Source organism: Aythya ferina (genome assembly GCF_964211825.1).
Source record: "Aythya ferina genome assembly, chromosome: 1".
In the NCBI taxonomy this organism is placed as follows: Eukaryota; Metazoa; Chordata; class Aves; order Anseriformes; family Anatidae; genus Aythya; species Aythya ferina.
Window position 1 is genome coordinate 95085143 of NC_140296.1, and position 22907 is coordinate 95108049.

Sequence of the window (22907 nt, forward strand, 5' to 3'; positions counted from 1 at the left end):
GCCCAGCAGGGTGCGGGGAAGGGGGAGAAGGGGAGCGCCCACCGCCGCCACCCCCCCAGCGCCCGCCGCTCACCGGCCCCCCGGGAGCCGCGGCTCTGCTCCGGGACCCTCCCCGGCTCCGCCCGGTCCCCACCCGGGCGCATGCGTTCGCCTGCAGCTTGCTCGGGTTGCTCTGAGGGCGCATGTCCGGGGGGGGCTCCACGTCCTTCCTCCTCCTCCTCCTCCTCCTCCTCCTGCTGCTGCTGCTGCTGCCTCCCGTACCGCCCCCCAAGCGGAGAGCCCGGCATGGTGGAGAACTCGCCGGCCCCCCTGCCGGAGCGGGCGATATACGGCTTTGCTCTGTTTCTGGGATCCTGGTTCGGCTTTAGTGAGTACGCGCTGTGCTTGCGGGGCGAAAGGCGTCCGGCAGGGGAGCCCAGGGGGGCTGGAGTGGTGCTGAGCTGCTGCCTCCCTCCGGGGGCTGTTACACCGCCTGCTGCGGCAATGCCAAGTTGTGTCTGCCCCTCGTAGTGCTGCGGGGCTTGGAAGGTGTCACGGAGTCAAATGATTATGTCAAAGCCCCTCTGTGTTATAATTTTAGGAGCTTTTTTACTTGAGCTACTCGTGTTCTCACTAATCACGGTAGTGAAACCTTCCCCACCCCAAATGCTGAAAAACAAAACAAAACAAAATAAACAAACAAACAAAAACAAAACTAGGCCAGTCATTTCACTGCTGATGTGACAGCTGCTTTAGCATTCACTGGGCGTATCTTACATGCCCATACAGAGCTAAAGCTTGAGAGATGCTTTCAATGCTTCCGTAAATATACTGTAATTGAATAGTAAAACAAGATCCTGCTACAAGTTTTTCTCATCGTAAAGAGGTAAGCAGAAGGGAAAGTGGCTTCTATTTATCCCACAGGAAGCCGCTGCAGTTCCACAGCTTGTGCCACTGTTTGATTACTAACCTATTCCCATCAATTTTTAATAAACCTTACTTATTTATTGGTAGGGATTAAAATTTCTCAGTGTTGTTTTTGTTGATGTGTAAGTGGTTATTAGCATACCATGAGTTGGGAATTATTTCCAGTATTTTTTTCTGAACCGTTCTTCCACACAAGCACTGCAATTCTACCAGCTTTTTTTTTTTTTTCTTTTCAGTCAAATGACCCCCTGCATGATCATTTTCTGCTTTAATATTATCTTCATACAGTCTAATTTGGTATTCTTTTACTGAGCTTTTCTTGTAATGCAATTCTAAGCAAGTGCAAGAAATGCTCGTCTATCTATACAGGAAATCAGAAACTAGATGTTAATTCAAATATAAAAGTGGTATCATATAAGCAGCTGCACAATGATTCCCCCATATTGGGCAGGTTTTGTGTGAGAGGCATATTCTATAATGTCTTGGTACAGCTATTTTGACTTTAATTGTGTAAAAGCAAAATATTGTCTTGGTATGTCCCAGTGTGAAAGTATTGATGTAAATCTTAAGAAGGAGGTCTAAAATGGTATCGCTTGGACTGTTACCCCTTTTTAATTCTTTTGTGCAGTACTGTATCTTATTTGGGCATATGTTCCTGAGACTTGGCTCTTCTCACTGGGACTAACATACTGGCCTCAAAAGTAAGTTCAACTTTAAGCTCTTAAGTTCAACCTCAGACTCTTACATTTGGATGCGTGTAATTATTTTCAGACAGGAAACAGTGAAACCATTTTTTAAATAGTGGTCTTAAATTTAATCCATTTTTTCCTGATGATAAAAGACTGTAATCTTTGTGAGGCATTATTTCATGTGGATAAGTAGTTATGTTGAAAATTGTAATGAAACAGATAGTATTTCAGTGTTTTATGGTAAATTTGAAATTTTGTTTTCAGGGAGTTTGCCAATGAAAATACAGTAGACTTTAAAAAAAAATAATCCATTAAATGAATCTACTTGACAGTTTATATCCTCACTAGTTACATTGATTTCTGCAGTCAGTTCTCCTTGGAGAAAACAGGGTTCCTACTCATCAGTAGTGTCTCTTTTCATGTTTCCAAGTTTGTGCTAGATGCAATAACAATCAATGCATTAAAACTGTTACATTGTTAGATGTTTGTTATTATAAAACGTAAATTTTGAAATCTGTTTCCTCAGGTACTGGGCAGTTGCTTTACCAGCATACCTACTAGTTTCTGTAGGAATTGGTTATATATTACTTTTTGGTATTAACATGATGAGTACCGCTCCACTGAATTCCACAAATACCGTTACAGGTAATATTATTGGTGTGGGGTTTTTTTGGGTGTTTGGTTTTGGTTTGTTTTCAAGATTTTGATACTTAGCTGGTAATTTCTCTCTCTCTCTCTCTATATATATATACATGTGTGTGTGTAGAATCATAGAATCATTCAGGCTGGAAAAGATCTCTAAGATCATCTAGTTAGTCCAACCTTTAACCTAGTACTGAACTCCACCACTAAACCATGCTACTAAGTTCTACATCTATACATTTTTTGAAGACCTCCAGGGCTGGTGACTCAGCCTTGTCCCTGGGCAGCCTATTCCAATGCCACACAACCCTTTCAGTAAATAAATTTCTCCTAACATCCAACCTAAACCTCCCCTGGTGCAACTTGAGGGCATTTCCCCTCATCTTATTACTTGGTGCTTGGGAGAAGAGTCAGATCCCCATCTTGGTGTAGCATCCCTTAAGGTAATTGTACAGCACGATAAAGTCCCCCCTGACCCTCCTTTTCTCAAGGCTTAAACAACCCCAGCTCCTTCAGGCACTCCTCATAAGACTTGCTCTCAAGGCCCTTTACCAGCTTTGTCACCCTTCTTTGGATACGCTCGAGCACCTCAATGTCTTTCTTGTAGTGAGGGGCCCAAAACTGAACACAGTATTTGAGGTGCGGCCTCACCAGAGCCAAGTACAGAAGGACAATCACTTCCCTAGTCCTGCTGGCCACACTGTTCTTGATACAGGCCAGGATGCTGCTGGCCTTCTTGGCCACGTGAGCACACTGCTGGTTCATGTTCAGCAGACCAACACCCCCAGGTCCCTTTCTACTGAGCAGCTTTCCCCCAGCCTGTAGCACTGCATCGGGTTGTTGCACTCAAGTGCAGGATACAGCATTTGGCCTTGTTGAACTTCATACAGTTGGCCTTAGCCCATTGATCCAGCCTATCCAGATCCCTCTTCAGAACCCTCCTACCCTTGAGCAGATCAACACTCGTGCCTAACTTGGTATCATCTCCAAACTTACCAAGGGTGCACTCCATCCCCTCATCCAGATCACTGCTAAAGATACTGAAGAGAAGTTTCCTCAGTACTGAGTCCTGGCCAGTCGCCCCTTGTGACTGGCCTCCGGCTGGATTTAACTCCATTCACCACAAATCTTTGGGCCTGACCACACAGTCTGTTTCTAACCCAACGAAGCATACACACATCCAAGCCTTGAGCATCGAGCTTCTTTAGTAGAACGCTGTCGGAAATGGTGTCAAAAGCTTTACTGAAGTCTAGGTAGACCATATCCACAGCCTTCCCCTCATCCACTGAGCACATCACCTTGTCAGAGAACATCAGGTTCATCAGGCAGGACCTGTCTTTGATAAACCCATGCTGACTGGACCTGATCACCTGGTTGTCCTGTAAATGCTGCGTGATGGCACTCAAGATAATCTGCTCCATGAAATTCCCTAGCACCATGTCAGACTGACAGGCCTATAGTTTCCCGAATCCTTCTTCCAGCCCTTCTTGTCGATGGGTGTCGCTTTTGCTGGCCACCAGTCAACTGGGACCTTCCCCGGTAGCCAGGACTGCTGATAAATGATGGAAAGCAGCTTGGCCAGTTCTTCTGCAAGTTCTCTCAGTACCCGTGGGTGGATCCCATCCAGCCCCATAGACTTGTGTGTGTCTAAGTGGTTTAGCAGATGGCTAACCGTTTCCTCGTGGATTATGAGGGCTTCACTCTGCTCCCTGTCCCTATTTACCAGCTCAGAGGGCTGGGTACCTGGAGGACTTGCTACTGAAGACTGAGGCAAAGAAGGCAGTAAGTACTTCAGTCTTTTCTTCATCTCTTGGCACTATGTTTTCCCCCACCTCCAAAAAAACTGATGAAGGTTCTCCTTAATCCTCCTTGTTTATATTTATAAAAATATTTTGTATTATCTTTAACAGCAGTAGTCAGATTGAGCTCAAGTTTGCCTTTTGACCCTTCTAATTTTCTCCCTGCACAGCCTCATGACATCTTTGTAGCCCTTCTGAGTAGCCTGCCCCTTGTTCCAAAGCCCATAAACCCTCTTTTTCATCCTGTGTTCTAGCCACAGCTCTCTGTTCAGCCAGGCCGGTCTTCCATGCCAGCTGATCTTTCAGCATGTGGCCTGCTCCTCTGCTAAGAGGGAAAAACTCTTTGCTATTTGATGCAGTGGTCTCCAACTAGTGAAGCATACTCTGTTAGTAAAACAGACAACATTAGAGGAACAGGGCTTGGGCCTATAAAGCTTGACCAGGCATGTTCTTCTCATGCCACCCTTTCACTTGGTGTCAATCCAAGAGCCTGCATAGTTGTATGGCAGGTGAGGTAGGGGACCTACTCAGTTTGAAAAACAGCTACTCTTGTCTCTCTCTCTCTTTTTTTTTTAGAGGGAACTGTTCAAAATGCACCTGCAAACAAGTTTATGCTGTTGTAAGAATGGGTGCTGCATGGTGATAGGAACAAGAAGTCAAGTTAAAGTGAGAGTGAGCAGCATTTCCCAGCAGGAATCCTAATATTAAATGTCCACAGTACAGACTGAGCTATTCACTGTAGGGCTTGTTCATTCTGTTTATCTTCAGGTAGTTTTGGTTTAATGTCATACAGCATTTTAAACCAAGCAAAGTTCTAGACAAAGATTCCAGCAGAAGCGCAGGATTGATTTCTTCATGGCTTTTTAATATATGTTTATATATATATATATGCTAATATATGTTGATGTAAAGTGTTTCTGATTTACCATCTTGTTACACCTCAGCACTCAGTAGCTAATTTTATACAGTGTTGCATTATGTAACATTTCTTCAAAGAAAATGTCTTTAATATATGGGATGTCTTAATTGTTTCCTGTAGATAACTATGCAAAAAAGCAGCAACAGAAGAAATTTCAAGAAGAAGCAATTCCAGCACTGAGAGATATTCCCATCAGTGAAGTAAACAGAATGTTTTTTCTTCCTGAAAAAGGAATCTGCAATAGCAGATAGTTCTTATTAAGACTTGTTTGAATTAGCTGATTAGTTGAAGCATTGCGTAAGTAAAATCAAAACCTTCCCATGGTAAAAGAAACTTCTTTCTGATTTTATAACAGAGCTTTTTGATCTGAGGTTCTAACTAAATTATGTAAACACATTTCATTGAGATGGTTTGGTTTTATTATTATGCATGCAGCATAATAACTTGCATTGATATGAAAATTATGCCACATTAATTTATCTAACTGTTCTTTTGATTTTAAAATAGCATTCTATTACTTGTAGGTTGCTACTTGTGATTTCCTTCTGAGTAAAAGATAATATTTGGACCTAGCTTAATTTTGTTTCTCACTGTGTTTGGGGAGAGCACGTGTTTAACTTATGAAATGCTTGAAGCTTCTTTATATAAGTTAAACTGAAGTGTTTACATTGTAAATGTATGGTTTTCTTATGTAGATATTAGTAAAATATGGTTAATTTTTACTTCCTTAAAGTTAGCAACTTTCCTGTGATTTTATAATATTTGTTCTGGGTCAAGGTATATAGTGGTTGACTTTTCTTTACACAGTTCTTCACTCAACAAACTATTTTATTTTTTTCCCAAATTGGTGGACTTATTAACCATAGAACCACGGAATGGATTAGGTTGGAAGGGACCTTGAAGATCAACCAGTTCCAACCCCCCTGCCATAGGCAGGAACACCGCAACCTAGACCAGGTTGCCCAGGGCCTCATCCAGCCTGGCCTCGAACACCTCCAGGGATGGGGCATCCACAGCTTCTCTGGGCAGCCTGTGCCAGGGCCTCACCACCCTCTGAGTGAAGAATTTAATCCTAACCTCTAATCTAAATCTCTCCTCTTTGGTTTAAATGGCTGAATGGTTTAAAGCTATTCCCCCTTGTCCTGTCATTGTCGAACTGAGCAAAAAGTTGCTCTCCATCTTTTTCATAAGTCTCCTTTAAGTGTTGAGGGACTGCAATGAGTTCACCTCAGAGCCTTCTCTTCTCCAGGCTGAACATCCCCAGCTCTCTCAACCTTTCTTTGTGGGAGAGATGCTCCAGCCCTCTGACCAACTTCATGGCCCTCCTCTGGCCCCACTCGAACAGATCAACATCCTTCTTGTGCTGGGGGCCCCAAACGGATGCAGCACGCCAAGTGAGGCCTCACAAGGCAGAGCAGAGGGGCACAATCCCCTCCCTTGCCCTGCTGTCCACTCCTCTGTTGATGCAGCCCAGGATGCAGGTGGCCTTCTGGGCTGCAAGCACACACTGCTGGCTCATGGCAAGCCTTTCATCCACCAGAACCCCCAAGTCCTTCTCTGCAGGGCTGCTCTCAAGGAGTTCTTCTCCCAGTCTGTGCTTCAGTCTGGGATTGCCCTGGCCCAGGTGTAGCACCTTGCACTTGGACTTGTTGAATCTTGTTAGGTTCACATGGGCCCACTTATCAAGCTTGTCCAGGTCCCTTTGGGTGGCAGCCCTTCCTTAATTAAAATACCAAGATCACCAGAAATAAAGGATCTATGTTAAAAAAAAATTCTGAAACAACTTTTGAAATTACAATTGAGCTTTTTTTAAAAAAATGAAAACTAGTTTGAAGGAACCCTCAGGTCCACCTTGTTATAGTCTGGGTTATAACAAAAAGCACAGTAACTTACAGTAATAGTTCAAATATTTCTTAAAAAGTAAATTTTTTTTCATGTATGCTACATTTTAAGTGTTTTGTTGTTTGTGTGTGTTTTACAGGAATGAGTATTTATATCTAATCTTCATGACTGTAAATTAGTAAAATGTTTTTTCCTTGAAAGTTGTAGATTTCTTTGTGGTGTTTTGTTTTTCAGAGTGCTCTCAGTTGCTGTTATTTCCCCCTACCCCATTTTTGCCCTTCAGTTTATCTTAACTTACATGCTCAAACACCTATCTGTAGGGTGAATACAAGGTTTTATGATCAACAGACTTGAAGATGTATTTAGTCTGTTGTTAATTCTCTAGTTATGTTGTAGGCACTGAAGTATTGACTGTAATCTTTTTTCTTTTTTCTTTTTGTTCTCCCATGGAGTTTCTGTCCACGTTCTCTGTTCCTTTTGCTTTATGAGAAAGCAATTTTGTTTTTAATTCTAAATTGACAACTAGTGAAGGCCATGTTTCTGTTATCATTTAATGTAAGGATTAATTTAGTCCCCTGTTAAGGAGTCCCAAATCCCTTCAGGATAAAGAAAAGCTACTGGAAAATGCCCTCAGGCCCTGAAAGCACACAAATTAAAGGATGGTAAACGTTGGACAAAGATTGTATCAGTGATGAATCTGCCATTTCATTTAACTGCTGACCTCACAATTATGGGAAAACCAACAGAGGCACCTAAGTGAATAGGCAAACTGGGGCCATTTGTTTAAGTAAAACTTGCAGGCATGAAACTCAATCTTTGCTTTTCTGTCACTACTGTGTAGCGGTGCTTCAAAGGCACTGTAGTGACCTTTTCTTCAACTCAGGAATAATAATTGACACTTCAGAAGTTGCCTTTGTGATCAAAATAAAACTAGATAACATGGTGTATATGGGCTATCAAATATATTTTGCTGGGGGATACTTGTATTTTGTTTGGGATTCATCAGTTCATGGTCTTGCCTATGGCTGCAATTAAGCAAAAGATATACAGCTCTGCTGCAAAGAGAGGTTCTGCCTTTTGTAAGCACACAGCAAACGTTAGCTATAGTTATTTAGAGGAGCTTATATAGATTTTGCCTTACATTTTGCCATTGTAAGAAAACCTGAAGTGATTGAAATGTGTTGCTAGTAGTGCCTTTCTTTACAAAACATACCTGTTTAAAGGCTTTGGATATCAGGTGTCCATTATTATCAGACTGAGGCAAAAACTAAGTAAATAAAAGCAAAACCAAAATTTGCCCCCGTTTTCACCCTTCTGACTTACAGATGGCATCTTTTTATAGCACAACTAGTAGAAATTAGTGGAATTTGATTCAGCTTCTGTTTTTTTTTTCCCTTCAGTTTTTAATGTGTTGGAGGCTGATGAGTTTTTACACATCTCACTACAAGCTTCATGTGATAAGACAAGCTCCACCCAAATGGTATTGGAATGAATGTGTATGTAAACATGTAATAAGAAATAACAAATGAGTGCTGTTTCAAACAAAAAGGCTGAATGCTAAATAAAATTATAGAACTATGGTTGCCAAATCTGTGTAATGATGATAAAGATTCCCTCCTTTCCATCTTAGCTATAAACAGAAGGGTAGTAACAACATGGGTGATGTTTATGATGTTGAAGTTGAGAAATATTGAATTAGAAAATTTGGGAATAGCTTCCCTTTTCGATCATTTCCATGACTTTATCTTGGATAAAGTCTTTTGAGACTTCAAAAAAGACTTGGATAAAGTCTTTTATTGCATTGCGCTGTGTTGAATGCTGTAAGCTTGGAAGCTTTAGCACAAATATTTAACTTACGCATATGAAGCAGCAGAAAAACTAAATTCTCTGCGTATTCACATAATTTTATTTTTGTTGTAAGTATGTCATTAATAGAAGTATTTTTTCACTTTGTGATCAACAGGGAGATGTAATAAAAGAGGTAAAAGCCTGGTTATGAAGATCAAACGTACAAGCATATGGAGTAAAATATGCAAATGTTATAAAAGTTAGCACAATTCTGTGTGTGTTAGTGTTTACTGTTCCTACACATAGGATGATTGCAGTAAGAAAAGGAAACAAGAAACATGGCAACTCAAATTTTGCTTCACTTTGTTTCTCTTTGTGAAAGTGATGTAGGAAACAATGCTGTGTGAAGATACTTCTTTAGGCAGTAGTAGAAAGGATTTGGCTTTCTCCTTGTGATATGTAGGTATAGTTTTGCTGTTACCTAAAGCAATCTGAATTGTACAGGCTGTCTTAAAAATCCGAGTATAGTTTTGGGATGCTGTCAACTTGATTTAATGATCTTTAAAATAGATGTTGTGATGGGAGAATGGGCTAAAAGGTGTGTAACAACATTTAGGCAAATAGGCATTGTCTAGGTACCTCTCCAGCATTCAAGTACCAGTGGGACGTGAACTTACCTGTCACTTGCATAATTTTAGACAAAAAATGGAAATGGAAAGGTAGCATTTGCTGGAAATGTTACAGTTATTGAACTAGTAACAGAAGTTCTGCAAGATGAGGTCCTGAGCCAACAATTTAATCCGTAAAACAGTACATTTCTAGCCTTGTCTTTGAAGTAGTAAACTCATGATAAACTCATTATTTGGGGATGCTTTGTTATCTTTTTCCTGGAAATGATGGATGATTCTAAGGTCACTGAAAACTTCACAAGGTCAAACTGCAGATGAAGTAACAAACCAGAACTGAAAACTGAAAATTAACTGCAATTGAGAAACAGAGATGCTATAATTAGTTCACTTCTAGTCTTTAGTTAATTGTTAGCAAACTGGTAAGGAATCACAATGCACAATTTATTTAAGTGTGCAAATAAGGTTATGTTGACATTGTAACATGAAGATACATTTGTTTATATGACACACACACACACACACAATGCCAGTGTGTTTGGGAAAGAATAATGTAGCTTTAACTTCCTCTAATAACCATAGCTAAATACATGTATTATCAATCAGGAAAATAATACAGTGATAATACCTTAATTTGAAAATGGAATTTAACAGTAAAGGGGAAAGGAAAAGAGACATAGTGTAGTATTGACTGAGAAACTGAATCAATTTATGCTGATAACATGTTGTCAGACCTCAGCAGATATTTAAGGTGATTTATTTTGATATTCCTAAGAGCCTTTGGTAAGACTGGTATCCACTATGCAGTTTCACTTTTCTAATAATAAGGTTTGTTCTACACGCCTAATGATCATACTTCTCTGAAGCTATTTTTTTGTGTTTCAAAGGTACGGATTTGCAACAGCTCTTGCTCATGTAATTAAAACTACATCTGATGTAGCGCATTTAAGAACATGTTTCATGCAAGACCAAAGGTAAATTTAGCTCACATTATCTCTCCAACACTGACTAGTAGTACACATTCATGGAAGAGCAAAGATTAGTGCAAGAAGCTAGTAATATTTCCCCAGGATAATTTTCCAGCCTGTAACAATGTGAATCAGGAAGCTTCTGTTCAGCATCTTTATATTTTTCTTATGAAATTGTTTCATTTACTTTTTATAAGTAGGTAGACTGTTAGTTTCCATGACATCACAGCATAGTCACAAGCTGAGTGAAGTATTCACTTTGTTTTAAACCCACTGCTCACTATTCTCATTTGATGTTCAATCATTTCCCACTATCTTCAAGCCTCTCAAATGTTCCAGACCACATTTACATATTCAATCATGTCTCCCAGGCTAAAAAGTTGTGATATTTTGTTGTTTGCACAGCTATATTTTCATTATCCTTTCTCCCCCTCTCACTTCATTGCATTTATTTCAAGTGTGAACATCAGCGTCTAGAATACAGCAGGCTTACGGCATGCATTTTGAGTAGTTGATCTGCATTTATACAGTGGCTGCTTGTCTGGGATTTCCGAACCTCCAGCATTTTTCTGCCTGGAAATATTTTTAATGAAGCTGCTGGTGCTTGTCCAGGATGCTTTTTTACAGACCTCAGTAAGCCCCCCGTTGGGGGGGGGAGGGGAATTTGTAGCAAATAAGACAAAAAGTTAGTATGTAATACATTTTAATATGCCATTAACCTAAATCCTAGTTTTTAACCAACTCACTTTTTTTTTTTTTTTTTTTCTTCTGGCTGACAACAATGCACTTTTCTGATTAGAGGGGGGGAAATTAAGAATAAGAGAAGATATCACGAGGCTGTCATTTAAAACTTGTCTTGGCAGGAAGTTATATTGGAATCTGTTGAAATTGCTTAGGTTAAACTGGCATACAGTGTTAAAAAACAAATATCCTCCCACAGAGCTAATAAACAATAGTCTTGCATTTGAAATCATTCATTTCTTAAATTCTTACAAACATTGTGTTTCAAAGCCTTCACGTTATTATGGGGCTGTATGTTATATTATTTTCCCTCATGATCAGTCCTATTTTCATTTTATCCAGACTGCAATGTAAAAGAATAATGAATAACCAAAGACAGTGCTCTTCACATTCTTAATCCAAGTATTGCTTAAATCAACTCAACTTAAAACATTACAACTTTTTTTTTTTTTTTTTAAGTTTCAGGGTTTTATTTAAGTCTCTCAAAACACGAAAGGATTTCCTCTTAATTTCCAGTTGCATTGACTCATTCTTCTTGGGTATATGGGTATAAATAGTCTTCATAAGCTTTGATGTGTTTCTTTGTTCAGTCAGATGTTTGTCCATGCATTTGTGAGAGTTCCTTTTTTGATTTCTTGTTTTATTTGTTTTTTGGTTACATTTTTATAAAGGCTGACAACTGTTTATTATTAGGCTGAACTGGTTTCTTCTTCATCTTCCTCAGAGTCAGTGTCATCATTGTAGAAGTGAATTGTAGCTTGTACTGGAAAACTAGCCAGAACCTTTTCTCCGATGTTATTAAGAAACTTCTGGGATTTGGACTTAGGCAAATACAGTCTGATAAGAAAACATTTGAAGAGAAAAAGTAAAACCATGAGACACTTTCCCAGCTAACCTAACTTGACTACTAAAATCTATTTTTATCTTTATTTGAAGGGAGAAAAATCTTGAGGTTCTCTGTATTTTAAAATATAAATTACTAACTTAAAAGGTACTGTTAACTTTAAATTATCTCAGTTGCTTTGGGCATATTGTGTATTGTATTTACCTAAGGTCCCTCCCTGATAAGGTGTTGCCAGGGCAATGATGCGTGTTTGAGGCTTTTTGTTCTGTTTTTCAGCTCAGTACAGAATGGAAGCATCCCGTGTACTGCAGAAAGTGAGAGGGATGTTCTGGGATTCTGGCATTAAGATTAAAACACCAGATTAAGATTGGGGTGGGTTGACTCTTGCGCACAGGCTGATTTTTGTGATTTTAGTGTCTCCAGGTGGAGGAGGAGGTAGACGCTGAGATTTTTTTCAAAATTCATACTATTTTGTATTGACACTTTAAATATGTCGTATTAATTTACATTTCAGGTTTTCACCTGTTTTCCCACTAAAGCAAAATTAATGTGGTCTATATACATATGCATGTGGTTTTGTGTGCATATATATGCACATCTTTTCCTCTTGGTTCCACTTTGGGCAGTTTTCAACTAACTTGACAAAGGGATAAAGGTCATACAATTTAAATTTCTACAACTTCTTAAAAATGATGCTCATAAAGAAGAGGGATATTCCAATGCAAATATAAATTAGATCAGGCAGGATAATGTTACTTCTTTTAAGATGGCTTTTTTTTTTTTCTTTTTTTTTTTTATATATTATTAGAGTATTGTTTCAGGTTTTGTTCAGCCTGGGTGACTTTCCTGGTGGGCAGATAAAAATCTACAGACTTTGGTGAGTGGTTAAACTGCATGACTAAAAAGAAACACTGCAGAGACAAACTGATACTTCTCCATAGAAGAAACATGATTTTTTTTGGAGACTGTTATTTTCCCTATATGAAGTGATAGGATTTAACTCACCTCACTGGATGTTGAAAACCCAGGGCTCCTTTTGATCTAAAATTCATTAGCTGACCATCCGGTTCTGACTGTAAAGAGACATTATATAGAATAAGCTAAAAATGACAAATTCACTCTTCTACAGGTAACTAAAATTCTACGGTAGTGTTGCTTTGTTTGGTGCTCTGCAGTTTTTCTGCTGACTAAACAGACTTCGGAGATTATTTCTGCCCACAGGCTGCCCATAGTTGTGCATTTAACAAAACATTTGAACTTGTGTGTTTTATGAGCCATAAAGCTATAAAGTAGTGGACGTTCTGCTTAAGATCTTGTGGAATATCTGTAGAGACTGGTGAGCTAATAACATCAAATATCATCAAATCAGTGATTGGAAGAAAAAAGGGTTTTCAATGATTGGAGGTTGAGGGGTTTATAAAATACCTCTTTAACTAACCAGTAGGTTGGAGTTGGAATGTTCAAATCAGCAAGCTTAATTTTAATCAAGGATCACAAGTGCATTAAGTGTCCAAACAGTAAAATCAAGAGACAGCTGGCATCTGATATTTCTATTCAAACAGTGATATAAAAAGCAAGCATTTTTTGATACATCAAACTGTGTAGCAAAAATCCATTTTAAATATCAAAAGGAAAGTTAGCAAGTAAACTCTTTAAAATAAAGGTCACAGTAAAAAAAAAAAAAAAAAAAAAAAAAAAAAAGAATTGGCAGAAGAAGTTTACATTACCAAATCCCATTACAACCGTAAACCTGAAAGCAACTTCCAAAGTCACTGAGCCCTATTACTTGGTCTTGTAGGCATACATGTATGTTCTCTTCCACATCTTCAAATAAGATTTATTTTCTCCTCCTATTACTATAAACTTCACTTCGCATAAAATAATAGATTTAACTTCGCTGCAATATAATTTCTAGTGAACAAAATCTAGAAGCTGTCTACTATAAACAAAGATGACTTATGCCACTGTCAGAGCAATTCATCTATCTTTCTGAGGAAGTAGGCCTAAGCATTAATATTTTGGTGGGCCGCCAAAAGCCCTTGGGCTACAGATTGAGCAAGGGGTCTTAAAGAATTATCTCTGTATTTTTTATGTTGGTCTTATCTCCCATGCCTGCCTGTTCGTCTTGTAGTCAGAACGTTTTGTCTTCAGGCTGTTAGGTTTTTAATTGGGAGACTTCTTTGTTTTCACAGTACCTTGTAAAACGGGTTCCTGATCTGGCTGAACATTGTCAGTGTGATCATAATATCTATGTTAAATAATAAAAACATACGCTGTTTTTCTTTTCTCATATGTGGATTAAAATTAAAATAGTCTTTTTACCTTTATTGACCAGTTTTTTTTCTTGCTAGAAAGATAGCATATATATTTAATATATATATAATATGTAGCATATATATTTAATATATATATTTAAAATTATATATGCAATAACGTGTTGATTAAACACATTATATATATGTACATTTCTCTTTTCAGACTGTAATACAGCGTTTTTGGAAAGCAATTTGATAAAACCCAATTAACTGCAAATCTAATTCAGCTGTTTGCATATAGCAGAACATGTTCAGTGCTAATTTGTATTGCGTTGTAGATATGGCATAACTTTAAATCGATTTTCATGGCTTTTCTTCTGGCATAAATAATATTTGCATTTAAGTAGTATGAAAAAGATTGGTTTTTATTTAAGGAAAATATCAGGCATAAGTAAACATAGGGTGTATTGTAACACATGATCTTGGCAATAGAAGTACAATTATTTATTTATTTATTTATTTATTTTACCAGTACTTGTGTTTTTTAGTCCTTTGCTTGGCATCGCTTAATTTCTCAGGTTAGAGTTTTATAAGTACATTCTTAAATCTTCTATTTAGTTACACAGATGGAGTATATTGACACTTATTTGCTTCTCTCCAGTTTTTGGAATGTCTACTGATCCATAAAACACTGGCATTTGTATGTATATATTGTAGAAAATACAAGTATATGGCATGCAACTAACTAGCAAAACATTGTGCTCAACCCATTTTTGAAGGCCTTCTCCTAGACACCTCAATAATCTTGCTGAAGAAGATGCTTCTTTCTTCCCACAGCTGTGGGATGTCCCTATGCATCAGCCAGCACCGCTTTCCACCTATACACCACACAAAACATCCGAGCATCTTTCCTCATTTGTCAAAAGTGCATATGAAAGGTCTCCTGAGGCCCTCCCTGAGCCCTCATCTCATTAGGTCCCAGGCATCTACAGTGCTAAAGGAAGATGAATGGACCGTAAGGAGTGGATGATAAGGATCTGAGCAGCTTCAGGCAGGAAGGAGGAATGTTTTTTAAATTTACAGTTTTTTTCAAATGAACTGTTTCAGATGAACTTAGTGTGAAACAATGCCAAGCTGTCAGCATGAATGTTACGCTAGTGCTGTTAACATTAGCAAAAATTCATGCGTGGATTGTTTTTCTTGCACAAATGTTAAGAAGCCCAAGTGTGGATTAAAACTTTCAAGCTGTTTGAATACAATTTTCTACAAAAATGGAATTTCAGTAATAAATCACAGTTTCAGAAACCTTAATTCCTTGAAATTGTAAGTATACAATCCTTCTTCTGAGAGTAGGATTGCCTTCATTCTCAGCAAATTTGTAGGTGCCTTTGGGAAGGACATTCTTCTACAGGCTTTCCCTATGGTGCTTGCCAGGAGTATGGCACTCTAAAAGATCCATATAGCTACAGCCTCCATCTTCAAGAGACAAAAAGTACATGATAAAAAGATACTTCACGTGTTAGAATATAGTACAAACTATGAGTTTTAAAGACTTGCGCTAAGGAGAGTTGTCTTAACCTGCTGAGCTTTTGATAAAAAGTTGGAGATGTAACTGTGGATCTGATGCTGCAAAAACTTACAAAGGCGCTTAAAACTAAGCACTGGAGCACCACTTCAATACATTTTTTTCAAGTTTGCAGCGTTGGGCCTTATGTTGAATGTGCTTCAATGTCTTTTTGTTTTTATCCTCTGATCTAACAAATCTTTCTAAAATGAGTAAATAGAACTAATAATCTCTGGGCCTTTCAAAGGCATTTTTCAGTATGAGCTTTTAAATTGATTTTTCTTTTGATTTCTTAGCTGGTTTAGCTATAGCAACATCCCTCCCAAACATCAATCAACAAAACTGTGCACCTGAAGGTATATTTTTCAAATTTCATCTTAAAGTCATTTTCACTCCCAACTCTTTTTTGCCATATACACAATATCATGTGTGGGCTAGGAGTGGAAAAATCACTCTGAAGATATTTTAATTCTTGTAATTAAGCAAGTAAAAACTGATGCTAAAATTTGATGTTGTCGTAGTGAGCAGTGCTCTCTGCAGCTCCTTAAGAGCTCGTAGTGATATTATATCTAATATAAATTGGAGGTACTCTTAAACATTCTCATGTATAGAGCATTGTAATTCAAAACATTTTTAATACTGAAGAAAATGCTTTTAAATTGACTTTTTTTTTTTTAAGTAAAGGAAGTGAGGCTTGGTCTTCTATTCCTTTTTTTTTTTTTAAGTAAAAAAAAAAAATTTTACTTAAAATTTTTTTTACTTAATTTACTTAAAAAAAAAAAAAATTTTTTTTTTTACTTAAAAAAAAAAAAAAAGGAATAGAAGACCAAGCCTCACTTCCTCTGCTCAAATAGCTTCAATTTCTGCACCTGTTTTCTATAAGGATTATTTTCTTCAGAATTTAATCTCACCATTTGTTGATTCTCTGTCATTTCACCATCTTTGGCTGTGAGCATCCAGGGCCTCCATAAAACAGGGCTGCTGAAAGATTAAGATAGAATAGCACTCCCACAGTTAATTCTGTGTCGTAATATCCATACAGTATCCATTCAATACAAATGCTTTTGTTAGATTCTGCTGGCATCTTTTGAAATAACTTTTTTTCCACCACATTTTGATCATCGATTCATATAATATCTGAGTTGGAAGGGACATATTTTGATTTGGCAAATGTGATTTCTATAGCAATATTAATCTGTCCTCTGTCTATGATCTGATTGAACAAGTTAGACAATCACTTGCACATTTTTAACTAAGGTATCATTTCCTATTAAGATATCACAGCTCAAAGGGACTGCATTGCACTCCAAATGATGATGTAATTAATACTGAAATATTTTCTGTTTTTGCAGTACTGCTACAAAATAAAAAAGTAACTCTCCTTCTCTGATGCTATGTCTAATTAAAGGTTACATATGGTCACGGTGTGCCTGGTTATTAATTGATTAGACAGCTTCAGCATTAAACTAACATGGGCAATCAGATCTAATTAGCTTAAGAGAGCATATACTGTCATGGATGCTATGTGTCCCATTTTTTGGTGATGGCTACTACAATTTTAAATGGCATTTTCAGTAGTACTTTCCTTCTCTGCTGCTGTTACATACGGTAGGGGAAATTAAAAAGTGTTTTTATATGTAAAAGGTAAATAAACTTTAAAAAAATCAGTTATCGCAACCTGAATTTTCATCTGCTTCCATTTACAAGTAAATCCTGAAATATTTGAGTGGAGAGTATAAAATATTGGAATAACAAATAAAATAAAAGTTCCAAGCAAAATGTTTTCAGAAAAGTATTTTACCCATTATTTCTGAAGTTGAAAATTCTTTTTTGTTGTTCATTCCATGCCAAAAACACTACATTCGAATGATACTTACAGTCTGGGCTTCTTAGTCATCTTGAAAGTGACCATGTTGTTGTTCTTAGTGGCAGAATCCATTTATTGCTCACCTTGTGATACAGCTGGTGGTATTATTTTAAAGGGGATGCTCAGCAGTGCCTATAGACAGATACAATACCTCTCCTTCTACTGGATTCCTGTTTTAAGGGAGTCCTATGCTTTTCAGCTCATAGTATTTCTGGAGGAGCTTGAAATGGAAAGCTGGTGAAAAAAGTTCTCTGCCTGTCTCTGTCTTACCTCTGTGGCTGTTCTCCTGGATGGAGCGAGTGTTGCTGGGCGTCTCTGGAGCAATGACAGACGTGATCCACTGTAGCCTGGAGCGAGAAATCTGCAGCTGCACCCTCCATAGTTTTTGACGGTCTAAAGCCTGCTGTTTCTGTGGCAGGCTGACTGCTTGTCTTGGCCTCTCAGCCCCTCCTTTATCTTAACTCCCAAAGCATACTTACCTAAAACAAACATGGCCTCAGGTAAAAGGAGAGAAATGTCCTTAATGAGTTTTCTTTTGACTCCTCCAAATAGTTCAAAGATGTGGTTCTCACATGGCCAGGCTCCTGGTGAGAGCAGTTCTAGAGAAACAGACTTTTTATTAAGCTTAGTTAACAAATCATATTGAATAATGTGTCCTTTGTCTTTCTGTTGATGTTTTACAAAATCTGTATTTGTTCTGTATGAAATATACAATGGTTTACATTGTGTGTGTCTTGGGAAAGCTCATCAGCATCTACTCCTAAAAAAGTGTAACTGAAATTCAAAGAGAACTTTAAATGTACATAAAAAATTACAATGACTGAAGTCTTTTCCATTTTCTAACTTCAAAAGATAAAAAGATACCAAAATTCAGTGAAGGTGAGAGGATAGGCCTCGTGACTTCCTCGAGGCTATTGGGATGTTCCTTTAATTTGCTTGTTATTTGATGGATGGAGAAGAAAGCTCATGCCAAGAAAGATTACTTCATCTTTTCAAAGAATAAGAGTTACAAATGCCATTGCTTTGAGGAATGTTTTATTTCACAATATGCAATATATGGTTTAAGCCTACAAAGAATGAATAGGAACAGACTTAGTCTAAGCTTCCTCCCTACAGTTTTCATTTGTACTAAGCATTACTTGTTACCTATTACATTGTACAAGAACGATTTATTACCTGGTGGGTGACATTATCTGATTTTCATTGTTATGGTTCATTGCAACAGTTCACTTTGTTTCCTTTATTTCTCAATTACTGCAGAGATGAGAGAGGATTATAAGAACCTAATACTGAATTCTCTTCCCACTGATGCTGTTTACACATAGACATCAAAGAGAACAGGTTGAACTCCCAAATATAATCAGCTTCTACCGTGAACTTTCTTCCCAGAGAGAGAAAAATAATTTTGCTTAGTGAACATGGATTGTCCATTGATTATTCAGTATGAATTAGATCCTTGAGCTGAAAAAGCCATCAAAACATTCACTTTGAGAAGGTGCTGGCAATTCTCTGTGGGAGACATGTTCCTCCTACATGAGCCTTCATGGCTCTTTTCCAAGCTGGGATACAGCAGAAGGTAGCACATGTCCAGCCAGCAAGAAAGGGCAGGACTCACAGATTAAGACCACTGGATATACTTGCTTGAGAGACATTGTTTTCCTTTGTTATTGCTCTGTATTAGAAGATATTCTGTATCTTTGCACTTTTTTTTTTTTTTCTTGAAATTAAGTTTTCCTATTCCCAACAGGAAGGAGTTTCAGTCAGATTTGAAAGACTGATTTTCCTATGTTGGTGCAAGTTGAATAGTTGTGTTAGCTACTTGACTGCTAAAATAACAGCATTACAGAAGTACTTATGTTTTTGAAGTAGTCTTACGTAACATATTCTGGAATTTGATGTGTTGAAGACCAACTTTTACATTAATTTTCCCCATTCTTTAAAACAGCCATTCTTGCTGTGACAAATAGACACAGTTTAAACTTAAAAGGTCAAAGCCATTAATGCTGTGCTGGAAAGCACTGACTAGAACAGAGGGCTCTGAGTCTAACTCTACACCCTCCCATGTTTCAATGCTGTGTAATATTTGTAAATTTGTAACTAAGTAAATAAGACTGCATTTGAAAGAAAAAAAAAGTATATGCACAGTCTCTGTAACTTTAAACATTTATGTATCAAAATCAGTACAATTATTGAAATGAAGAATGTAGTGATTAGTGTTCAAATAACTGTATATTAAATAGCAGCATGGGTTCTAGGAAAAAAAAAAAAAAAAAAAAAAAGCAAACTTCCTAAGTAACCTGAATTATAATTACTTATTTTGCTGAATTACAGTCTTAAATACAAATATGTAATTTCATCAGCTTAGTTTTATTTAGATCTAATTTAATTTGATAGCTGAAAAGGAAGTGTGCATTACACAACTGATGTCTATGGTCCCAATCTTGCAATCGGATCCATATGTGGGGATAATTGATTTATAGCTCTGGAAAGGATCTGCCAACAGGGATATTAGTGCAGAATTAAACCCGAAACTACTAAAGCATAGCTCTCTGGAATATGAAAAGTTACCGTCAAATAAATCTGTTAATAAAGCCCTGCAAGACCAAATCTGTTATAAAATTATTGAACATATTATATTGTTAATGAAGTTATAATGTAATCTGATGTAATCAATAGGTAACATAGAAAAATGTAAGTTAATATTACATTGTTGTATTAATCAATTCAAGCATACATCTTTAATGGATATTTTCATGGAAATCACTAGCTAAATTCAGGTTACAGATATGTAGAAAATGGTTTAGTCCAGTAAAATATGAGCAGCTGTATTAATGTTTGATCTCTAGTTTCTAAGAAAAAGGAAAAAGAAAAAGACAACAAGAAAAAAAAAAAAAAAAAGGATTGGTTACTCCATTCATAGCTGTTTAATTGTAAGAATCATAGAATAGTTTGGTTAAAAAAGACCTTAAAGACCATCTCATTCCAACCCTGCCATGGGCAGGGATACCTCCCACTAGACCAGGTTGACAAAGCCCCATCCAGCCTGGCCTTGAACACTCCCAGGGATGGGGCATCCACGGCTTCTCTGAGCAACCTGTGCCAGTGCCTCACCACCCTCTGAGTGAAGAGTTTATTCCTTGTATCTATTCTAAATGTTCCCTCCTTTAGTTTAAAGCCATTCCCCCTTTTCCCGTCACTCCACTCCCTGACACAGAGTCCCTCCCCAACTTTCCTGTAGCCCTCTTTAGGTACTGGAAGGAAGAACTACTTTACTCTTTGCAATATACTTAATTTAAATATGAGGTGCTGCGTTTGGTGAAGAACACTTCACAGAATCAGAAAATACTGATTCTGTTACAAATGCTTGTCTATTTCTGATGGAAACCTGTTCTACTCAGTTTTCTCATGAAAGCATTTATGCATTTGCAAGAAGAAATAATACTCAATATGAATTGGATAGGTCCAGGAGTCAGGTTGGTTCTAAAGCATTTATAGTTTTAAATAATACCTGGCATTAAACAACATAACATGGGCATTTGTAGCCATTAATAGCATGCAAAGCTCCTCAAAAATAAATTGTTGGAAAAATTCTCATGGGACAGGGAAGCGGAAGAAGCAAAGTCATTTACAAAGTACAGCAAAGCCAGTCTCATAATACTTTTAAAGTTAAAAAAAAAAAAAAAAAAAAGAGAGAGAGAGAGAGAAGCTCTTCCACATTGGGGTTTCATGGTAGACTTGACCCTCCTGTTCTGAGTCTTTTGGGAGCCTTCCCACATTGGCTTTTTAAAGAGTCTAAAGACACTTAACCGTCTATGCTGAAATTGGTCCATCTATCTCATTTAAGGGTGGGTCCCCCAGGCTGCAAGCAGAAATTCAAAATTTAGCCTATGCCTTTTATTCAGGGTTTACCTAATTCTCTTTAAACAATTTCATGTCTGTGTGTGCCTCTGTTCTGCATCTTGCAACATTTTTCTGTAATCTGTTCTCTCTGACAAATACGCAAGAGTTCTGGGAAGTCTGAGAGCTAATATTACTCACCATTTATTTTCAAGACTTCCTTCCACCCCCCTTTATGGAGAAACTGATTGACATAGTTATTTTAGAATACCTATTTTAGTAAATTTCCTAGTGCGTAAATGGCCTTGACTTTATAATAATACAAAAGAATGTTTCCCAGTATAAAATTCCTAACCTTTTAATCAGCCTGTCACGATTAAGTCTAAGCTACACTATGACAGAAATTTGAACACCTACAGCAATGTTATGGCTTCAAATCGTTCTTATTGAAAATGTTCCAACATCTCACTGTCTTAAAATGGTGATTGTTTTTGCCTATATATTGTTCTGCTTTACATTGCCTTCTATCATGAAGTTTTGACTCATTTTTCTCATATGTTCATAAACTTTTGCAGGGCAAAGCAACCTTAAAAAAAAAAGGGGGGGGGGGGGGAATCAAAACATAGTTGACAGCGTTCAATGCTGTCATTGAATGCTGAAGGATTAAACAAAGTATGTTCCTCACCGTGCAAAGGTTATATAAACAGTTGTGTTTTGCAGTGGGCTCTGAAGGTCAGCAATGCATGGGCTGTTGAACTGTTACAGGGAAAGTGAATTCCAAAGCTGAGAGCTTTCTTTAGAGGCTGTACACTTGGCTTGTTTTCTTTCTTTTGATGTGCCTGTGTAAGTATTTTGACTTCCTGCATAAGATAATCCACACAAAGAAACAGTGCATAATGCAAAGTTAGAACCACTAGAGAATTAGTTTCTTTCTCTGTAGAATATGTACAGGACATAGTAGCGATACAAGGGTGATACTTCATAAGCTTGAAATGGAGGGAGGGAATTGTTTAAATTATTTGACATTCCAACTGAAAATGTCAAACATCTCCACCATGTGTTATAGAAATTAAAATTATGTCAGAGATTCCTGTAATTTTGGATAAGGTTCTGCTGTGGGTGCAGATTTATAGAAATAAAAATGTCTGTCACGGTACTAAAAATGCCTGTACTGGTGGTGTTTTTTGATACTGATACCCATGCCAAACTGTGCATGGCTGATTTGTTCCTTGTTTATCTGCAATGCTACTGTGGCGTTGCTGGAGATCCTTTTGGAAAATTGTGATTTTAGAATACCTATTTTAGTAATTTTCTGAGAGCATAAAAGGCTTTGAGTTCAGGATAATAAAAATGAATGTAGCTTCATGTCCTGTTCAGGAAATGATTGTTACATATCAATCAGCTACAACTTTTTAATGATGATGTCACTATCTTTCTTTTAATCCTTTTGCAGTTTTCCTCATATTTTTTCTTCTACTCACTAAATAGCCACCAGAATTAGACCGATATGTGTTCTTTTTACAGAACTCAATATTACCACTACACTAGACCTTTCATATAAAATATAAGAATTATTTCATAACTTTCACGCATAGACATGCCAGCTGAGTAGTGGATACC

General features: G+C 37.5%; 2 protein-coding genes across 4 annotated transcripts; one reads left to right on the forward strand and one right to left on the reverse strand.

Moving 5' to 3' along the window:
• The first annotated feature begins 131 nt into the window (after positions 1–131).
• On the forward strand, positions 132–15278 carry PIGP (phosphatidylinositol glycan anchor biosynthesis class P). 2 transcript variants are annotated; one of them, XR_014694272.1, is made up of 6 exons: positions 132–367; positions 1535–1607; positions 2122–2240; positions 5076–5252; positions 12041–12136; positions 12573–15278. XR_014694272.1 is itself a non-coding variant. In XM_084523370.1 (4 exons), the coding sequence occupies exons 1-4, from the start codon at positions 142–144 to the stop codon at positions 5204–5206; spliced, it is 549 nt and encodes a 182-aa protein (XP_084379496.1). In that variant the 5' UTR covers positions 138–141; the 3' UTR covers positions 5207–11232. The 2 variants fall into 2 exon arrangements, 1 of the variants encoding a protein (XP_084379496.1); XM_084523370.1 differs by lacking the exons at positions 12041–12136; positions 12573–15278 and having other exon boundaries at positions 138–367; positions 5076–11232.
• RIPPLY3 (ripply transcriptional repressor 3) lies at positions 9635–22346 on the reverse strand. 2 transcript variants are annotated; one of them, XM_084523560.1, is made up of 4 exons: positions 17721–22346; positions 16495–16564; positions 12770–12837; positions 9635–11757 (listed from the first exon to the last, which is right to left on the reverse strand). In XM_084523560.1, exons 1-4 carry the CDS (start codon positions 17828–17830, stop codon positions 11610–11612), a joined length of 396 nt encoding a protein of 131 aa, XP_084379686.1. In that variant the 5' UTR covers positions 17831–22346; the 3' UTR covers positions 9635–11609. The 2 variants fall into 2 exon arrangements, with proteins under 2 accessions (XP_084379686.1, XP_084379687.1); XM_084523561.1 differs by having other exon boundaries at positions 11300–11757; positions 16495–16561.
• Between the last annotated feature and the right edge of the window lie 561 nt (positions 22347–22907).

Bases quoted from the DNA above. Each gene is read 5' to 3' on its own strand.
- PIGP (XM_084523370.1), top strand. From the start codon at position 142: ATGCGTTCGCCTGCAGCTTGCTCGGGTTGCTCTGAGGGCGCATGTCCG. The intron at 1,608-2,121 runs GTAAGTTCAACT...CTGTTTCCTCAG, and splicing joins CTAACATACTGGCCTCAAAA to GTACTGGGCAGTTGCTTTAC. The intron at 2,241-5,075 runs GTAATATTATTG...TGTTTCCTGTAG, and splicing joins TTCCACAAATACCGTTACAG to ATAACTATGCAAAAAAGCAG.
- RIPPLY3 (XM_084523560.1), bottom strand. From the start codon at position 17,830: ATGGAGGGTGCAGCTGCAGATTTCTCGCTCCAGGCTACAGTGGATCAC. The intron at 12,838-16,494 runs GTGAGATTAAAT...GTCTCTTTACAG, and splicing joins TGACAGAGAATCAACAAATG to TCAGAACCGGATGGTCAGCT. The intron at 11,758-12,769 runs GTGAGTTAAATC...TTTTCTTATCAG, and splicing joins GGTTTTCAACATCCAGTGAG to ACTGTATTTGCCTAAGTCCA.